The sequence below is a fragment of the Symsagittifera roscoffensis genome, chromosome 5 (assembly GCF_963678635.1).
Source record: "Symsagittifera roscoffensis chromosome 5, txSymRosc1.1, whole genome shotgun sequence".
In the NCBI taxonomy this organism is placed as follows: domain Eukaryota; kingdom Metazoa; phylum Xenacoelomorpha; order Acoela; family Convolutidae; genus Symsagittifera; species Symsagittifera roscoffensis.
This window is the reverse complement of record NC_087066.1, coordinates 33364804-33372802: the sequence shown is the minus strand read 5'-3', so window position 1 is coordinate 33372802 and position 7999 is coordinate 33364804. Positions and strand designations below refer to the sequence as shown.

Here is a 7999-nt window from a genome sequence, read left to right as displayed (position 1 = left end):
TCTACGATATTCTTGAGTATTTGGTGCAAATATATCTGGTTGTAAGAAATCATCATCTGAGGATAAATAATCCATTTGATAAGATGTCTGTTTTTTATTTTTATTTTGTTGAAAAAATGGGTAATTTTCACTGTGATCCTGTGGAGGATTTGTTTGGAAATTTATTGAATTAGGTTGGGTCATTGGGTTATCCCAATTTCGAGATCTTGTATATTGGTTCAAAATTTCTTTGTTGTTGATTATATGTTTTTGATGGATGTGTATAATTATAATTATGGTCTGTAAAGTTGTTTCTAGTGAATGTTTTGCGTGTTTTTGATGGTATTGTCATGGGTCTGTATGTTTGGTAATCCATATGTGAATATTTAGGGGCAACCGAAGGTTTAACGGTTGATTGTAAGGTTACCTGTGTTTGTGAAGGATTTGTATTTCTTGGTGTTGTTAAATTTGGGCGTATTGGTGAAATACTTTGTTGTGTAGTTGTTGTGTGTACAATTTCTTCATTTATGAAGTGTGATGGTGTCTGGATATCTTGTTGAGTAAGATTCCTAGTTCCATTGAGGTTTTCATTGTGTATAACTGTAGAGTTTAAACTATTATTTTGTGTATCGGGCAAAAATGTATTATAGTTTAATGGTGTTGCATCAATGGTTAACGGTATTACTTTTACATAATCTCTTATGTAAGATATCGTACTTATTGCTTGACTTGAGATTGTTTGTGGGAAGCTTATAAATGCGGGATGAGACCATTCGGGGTCCCAAACATAATCTGATTGTTCTGTGATAGCTGTATCATCGTTCGAGTTTTGGGGTCTAAAATTTTTTCTTGCTTGTGCAATTAAATCAATATTGTGTGTGAAATAATCTATTATGAACCATGCCAAAATTTTTTGTAGATCGTGTTTTGTATGTTGTGAAACGTCGTCTTTCGTGAAATTTTCTTTAATGATGTTTAAATAACTAGAGAGTAGTGTGATTTCATGTCGTACTCTTAAATGTTTAGATGTTTCTGTCGGTGAGACATTTGTTATTGGGATTTCGTTTTCTAATATCGAAATATAACTATATATTATTGCGAAAACTTCATTGGTGAATATGGAGTTTGCTCTTTGTGAGTTATGATATTGGATGCTTTTTATATATTCTGAAAAAACTTTTGAAAATTCTAAATCAAGATCGTCTGTTTGAATTGTATATTTTCTATTATTATGGTTTGGTGAGGTGAATTCTATGGAGTAGATTCCATACTGTTGTGTTATGTTGCATATATCTTTTAAGTAGTGGTCTATGATTTGTCTTTTGATTTTTACATCTGGGAATTCTGTTTTACATGGACTGATTCCGGGTTCAAATAAATTTAATAGTAAATTTTTGCAAAATATATGCTGTCCTCTATCAGTGGTTGCATCTACTATAAAAGGAAAGATTTCATCATCATCTGGACTTTCTTCACCTGGGGTGTGCGTTGAGCTCATTTTTTCGTTCGATGACTGTTAATATGTAATTATCAATGTGTCTAATTGGTTGATTCCAATTGTATAAATGTACTGGTTTGTGTTTATACTGCTTTTTTATTCTTCTTTTTCCTCTTTTTGATGAATTTGAAGTTGTTTCTGAGTCAGAAAAATATAATTGATCGTGAAGTGGGTAATTTTTATCTATTGATTCTTTTAGTTTGTAAAGTTCGTCTAAACTGTTGGTTTCTGATTCTGAAAATGCGTTTCGATTTTTTGAAAATCTTTTTCGTGTTATTTGTCTTTGTTTCGTTATTATTTTTCTTTTTAGTGTTTGTCGTTTTGTTCGAATGTATCCAACTGTTTGTGTATGAGGTGTGATTACAAGGTCGTATTTTTTGTTATCTATTTCACAATTGTGTAAAACGATTGTTTGTTTATTTCCTAGGTTTTTAAATGACATAAGGTTTAGGATGACGGATGCAAAAGGTTGTTAAATGGTTTCTATTTTCTTAAACTGTTAGTTCTTACGATTTTTTGGTTAGCTTAACCTGGGTCTGTTTGTTCAGGGTTGGAGAGAAAAGTATATCGATTCCGAAGAATGATTTTTTACTTTCTCGTGGCTAGTATAAGTTAAGGTGTTAACTTACTTAATCTTACTTAGGGGTAGTGATTGTGTTCAAGGGTTGGAGAATAGTAAATCGATCCACAAGGTTCAGGTATAATTAGAACGCGAGTAGTTCGTTAGATACTATTTTAAACTTACTAAGTCTAAGATTTATCCTGGGTCTGGTAAGAGGGGGGGTCAAGTGAAGGATGAATAACCGAAGTTCTTCACTGTTTATCCTAATTTGAATGATTAGTTTTGTTTAAAAATTTCTATTAGTCTTGGGTCTTTAGAAAGGGTTGGGTAGTGAATCGACGTTTGAGGTCGTTAGACACTAATTAAGTGGGTGGGGGAGAACAAAGTTGTTCTGTTTGATCCAAGGATAAGCCTTGATGATCAAATTTGAAATTTAATTAAGTAGAAAATGATTTAAGATCCAAGGATAAGCCTTGATGATCTGGTTTTAAAATTAAGTGAATTTAAGTTTTAATAAAATTTTAAATGTGTGTAAAGGAAAGATTTAGTGTTTTGATGATATTAGTGGGTTTATGATTGCTGTTATGTTTTAGATGATGGAGCTGGAACAACAGGATGATTTATGATTACTAACCATTTATTGTCATGCTACTAATTTTTATTTTTTATTTTTCAATAAATATTTTTCAAACATGTTTTGTATATTACTGCAGAGTTTTAGGAAAACGATCTTAGATCTTTTTATCAATCGTTATTGTATATTAATAATTTTGTTTAGCGCCTGAAATGATTTTGAACATTGACTTCAAAATTTTATGTTTGCAAATGAAAATCTAAATTCATTGCTAGTAGTATTCTAAATACAAAAGTTTGTGTTGGCTTTTGCCGAACTATCATATAACTATATGGTAAGTTTCTACTTTGTCGTATGTCGTCTCTGGTTCGAGGTCTTCTTCCAATTCCGGGTAGTTCTGTTATGGTTCGGAATATTGGCTCTGATCTATTGAGTCGTAGAGACATTTCGATTAAATTATTGTCGTATAACATTTTGTAAATGTTTTTGTCTAATTTCTAATCTATTTTGGTTAATTCTAAGCTATTAAGGTCTTGTTCGAGACTTATGGTCGCACCAGATGAGTTAGGACCGAGTTGGTTAACTCATAGAGTAATTTCGGATAGGGTACACCGTCTGCTCGTCACGCTATCTTATTTTCGGCCGGATAGATTCGTGCAACTTCTTAGTCTAATACCGATCCTAATCTTACTCTTATACTATCTAGTCTCAGGTTGTTTAACTAGTCTCTGCTAGGCTCAATAGATCTAGGGTATACTGGTTTATTGCGGCTGCTGAAGTGCTCGGGAGAGTCCAACTAATTTCTAAGTTAAATTCAAATCTCTCTGGTGCTGAAATTACAAGTAACTTCAGCACTTACAAATAAGTGGGTTGTTAGTTAGATGGATCATGATTGGTTAATATTAAATACTTTACATTGGTAAAATATCTAATTTATCCAATCATAAAATGTAGTTTAGATCAGGTTCCACTTTCGTTCCAGTAAGAATCTAAAACATTGTTTTTGCTTAAATTTGATTTTCTGCGGTGCGATTTTTGTTTTCTTTTTAAGGTTTTTTTTCCTTCGTTAAAACGAGTCCAATTCCACTAACGAACAGCAAACAAGTAAAATTCAAGAGAAAAGTGGTCGAATTCTATTTCGAGAAAGGACTTAAATTTTCACATTTCTCAGTCGAAAAAAAACTTCCAGTTACTGACTCAAACTTTATTCAAACTGAGTTACTTTTACTACAAATAAGTCGATCAAAAAATGTGGTCAAAATCTACGAGTTTTGAGACCAGATACTATTAACTTTAAACAACGAAAATTGTTGAAAAGATATATTTTTCCTGCGTACTTTTACTCTTTTCCTACTGTCTGTCAGTTGGCTATATTTTCATAATTTTCTCATTGCGTGCGCAGCTACTTTTCATCTTTTTTCCTTTTTTTTTCTTTTTTTTTCATCAGTTCTATATACTTTCAAACAGCATTTCTTGCGCAGGTATTTTTTGCCAATGAGTGAAAACTGCATTATTTACTGCCTCCAGGTTACTGATAGCTGTTTTTTTTCTGTGGCGGTTTCGGATGCTAGAGTGCTGATATTGACTATCCGGACAAAATGAAAAAAAAACTCAAAAATCAACACGTTTTTATCAATTGGGTTGACTTTGCACAATCACCAAGAACACAAAACTTGTTTCAAATTTTTTTTTTAATTAACAAGCTTTACTTTCTCATGCAAAAATCAGGTCCAAGATTTTATCCCTGAAACGACTATTTCCGGCTACTGTTAGCCAGTCGAAAATTACGCCAAAACTATTGGTTCAATTGCTGACTAAAGTATATCTCAGTGAATGTCTTATGTAGCTCCACAAAATTGAAGAAGAGTAGAATGTCCAAAATTTGGAGCAAAACGCCTAAAGTTTGTTTTTAGTTTAAAAATTGTATTTAATATAGCAAAATAACATTTTTTTGGTATCTAAAAATAAAAATAAGCTCATTTATACAAAAATGAAAAAGAAAACCATGTTAATTTTTGTGAGGTTCACTGGGTTATTATAATGTCAGAGGCTAAACTAATAGTTTTGGGGTAATTTTTGATTGACTAAAAATGTCAGAGGTTAAACTTACAGTTTTTGTGTAACTTTTGATTGACTATTAAATGTTGGACCCTAAATTTACAAAAAAAAGAATATTATTTCTGCTGAAATTTTTTGCAAATTTCGTGATTATAAGTTTTTGTGCAAATTCAACCCAACTTGAGAAAAACGCGTTTTATTTTTGAAGTTTTGTTCGTTTTGACCAGCATTAGTTTAGCTCACTCGTGAAAACAAATTCAGCGCGAAGGAGCTCTCGTGAAAAAGATTTTAAGCGCGTTGAGCAGGCATTCATTACCTGTCAATTGTGGAGGCACTTAGCATAGCGGTACACTCTAAACAAATTGAGGTAAATTTACCTTGTGGGGGACTACCTTAAATTTTACCTTGTACTACACTGAATTGCTCCAAAAAGATCAAAAGGCTTTTAAATTCTTTCGATTAAAAAAATTACCTCCGAAATAGTTTTTCCAAAAAGTTAGCAAAATTTACCTGAACATACGTTAAGTTACCTTTATTTTTTAAGGTAAAGATTTATCTTAAGTAATTTTAGGGTAGACTTGAGGTAAGTTTTACCTCAACAACCACTTACCTTAAGTGACTTAAGGTTTAAGGTAACTTTACCTCAACTTTTTTTAGAAAGCACGAAAAAAATGGAAAAAAGGACTTTGCTTAGAAACGCCTGATAGCTTTTCATAAATCCTCTGCTAGTCGCAGAGACCCCGATAATTTTTTGGTTTCTCAACTTTTGCAACCAAATTGAAAAAAAATAGGCAATGGAAACGACAATGATTGATGCTGTTGCTGTACGAAAGCGCCAGCCAATATACACTAAAGTTGAGGCTGGAGGGATTCTTTTCTCAAAATCTCTCAAAACTGCCTTAACGCGTAATTTTTAGCCAGACTTTTGTGCAAAAAATTATGGCACAAAAAAGTCTTTGGTATTTTGTTAGACCTCAGAAAAAGAATATAGACCTCGGCCTATAATTAAAGAGTGACAGACTTGGTCGACGAAAACCAGTCCTTGATCCGCTCCTGAATTTTATGATCAGAAACGGCGATTCAACTCTTTTTCGTTTTCCCCTACCACGCAATTCTCGTGTTTCTGTTTAAACTTGAAATCTTATGCCTGGATACCATTTTTGTTTGAACTCAGGTGATTTGTAAAACATACGAAAGACGAAACCGATCAATTAAGCAATCAATTGACCGATTGAAATTTATTTTATATGCGTGATCGACAAAAATTTTGAAAAATAAAAAAAAATCGAAATTTGATTTAAAAAAAAAAAAATTGTAAATTTTTGTTTGGGCGACTATTGCCTCATCAAGGAAGGCAAAATACCAGGGTTGATGCTCTAGCCTTGTATCTGAATAGCAAAACCTGTTCTCCGCACCACCTTAATGTTGTACGCCAGAACTTGTTTCCTTTTAGGAGAGAAACAATTAGCTTTACTTTCCTCAGTTTTTAAGTTTTTTTTTTATTCTTTTTACACTCTCTTGTAATTTTTGAGCTTCGATATTGTTAGTATACTAAGTTTAGTGATTTAGTTGGAGAATCTGGTTTGTGATTTCATATCATTCAAACTATTTTCAACTGATTATAAACATGTCTCAAGTACCTATTGAGCTATCTCCCCGAAGTCATTTTGGGTGTTTTGGAGTGTTTTTCGAAGTCATTTTGGGTGTTTATCAATATGTCTGCTTTTATTATGCTCTGCAGAGAATGGGCGCCTTGTAACCATTCCTGTAGAAGTAATCGTATCTTGGAGGGAAGTATGGCTTCAGTTCGTACACGCCATTGTTTTCGTCCTTGGCCGACAGCGCGAGAAGCGGGTAGTTGTCTCTATCTGGCTCGTCGTAGTCGTACCCAACCCAAGAAGGGCGTCCGTAGGGCACTATTTGGGGCGAGGAGGAAGGAGATATGCCAGATATATTTAGTGATGACATCCAGTTAGTTTTCCACTCAAACTGCTTCTCTTCCCAGTCAAACTTGGCAGCCAGAGAGACCAACTGGTCCGGAAGTCTTTCGTTGAATTCTTAAAATAATATAATTACAATCATAAAAATAAAATGTTTCCGAGTGAAATCATTATACGAACAGAATTACAAAGAATAATTCTTTCACAAAAACATCACTTGAGAGAGTGTCATATTAAGCTTTAAATTAACCCGGGTTGACCTCCATACACCGAAAATGCTTGTCATACAATTCTATACATAAAATTTATCGCAAATTGTTCGTCATAAGGTTTTCGTACAATTTCGAAAAATGGTTGAAAAGAGAAATAAACTAACCCGCACTGACAGAAATGGTTTCCGGTCGATCCAAATCGATTAACCATGTACATTTTACGAACTTAAATGGATTTTAAATCGATTTAAATCGATCTTTTTGAAAATTTAAATCGATTTAAGTGTCTAAAAAATCGATTTAAATCGGTTTCGATGGATTTTTTGACTCACTAAAATCCATCCGAATCTCACTTAAACCCATCAGAATCTCACTTAAATCCATTTTAAATCGATTTAAATTGATCTTTTTGAAAATTTTAATCGATTTAAGTGCTTAAAAAATCGATTTAAATCGATTTCGATGGATTTTTCGATTTTTCTAAAATCGATTTTTTTTGCTAACACTGCGAAAAAACATATCCTTTGAAAAAACTGTTGGAATTTTTTATTCTCGATTTTTTAAACATAAACACTCTTGCCAGATGTTACAGATTTCATTAAAATGATCCACATAAATCAGGTTTTAAACTCAAAAATTTGCGATAAAATCATAAAAAACCATGTAAATCAGATTATGGGCAAAATCTTCTGTAACAAACCAGAAAAGGGTCAGGTAAAATTAAATTGCGATCTCAATAATATGCAATAAAATTATAGAAAAACATGAAAGTAAATAAAATCTTAAGCAACAACTTATGAAACGAATCAAGAAAAGGGTAAAAATAGATCAGTTTTTCAACTAAAAATATGCAAGAAAATCATAGAATTTTATCAATATTTTGGTCTTTTCATTTGGTCTTTTTTATGCTACTATACGCTATAGATGAAAAATGAAAAATCATAGGCAAGAAGAATGCATAAAATCAATTTAAATCGATTTAAATCCATTTTATTCCCCTTAAAAATGAAAACAACTTCAGACTGGAAAAAATGCATTTAAATTGATTTAAAATCGATTTGGATCATTTTTTTAGCTGCGATTTCAGATCAATTTAAATCGATTTCAAATCGATTGAAATCAATCTTCATCTTTTTTTATTTAATCTTCGTACTTTTTTTATACTAAAATCGATCT

At 32.2% G+C, this 7999-nt stretch overlaps 1 protein-coding gene across 2 annotated transcripts in view; it reads right to left on the bottom strand.

The window, feature by feature from the left end:
- Positions 1-6142: 6142 nt before the first annotated feature.
- LOC134845841 (uncharacterized) overlaps positions 6143-7999 on the bottom strand; it is a 93284-nt gene continuing 91427 nt past the window's right edge. The window contains exon 12 of one of the 2 annotated variants that reach the window (XM_063862936.1): positions 6143-6728. In XM_063862936.1, coding sequence (XP_063719006.1) covers positions 6400-6728 — 329 coding nt within the window. In that variant the 3' untranslated portion in view covers positions 6143-6399. The remainder of the gene's footprint in view (positions 6729-7999) is intronic. The other variant, XM_063862937.1, reaches the window with a different exon arrangement.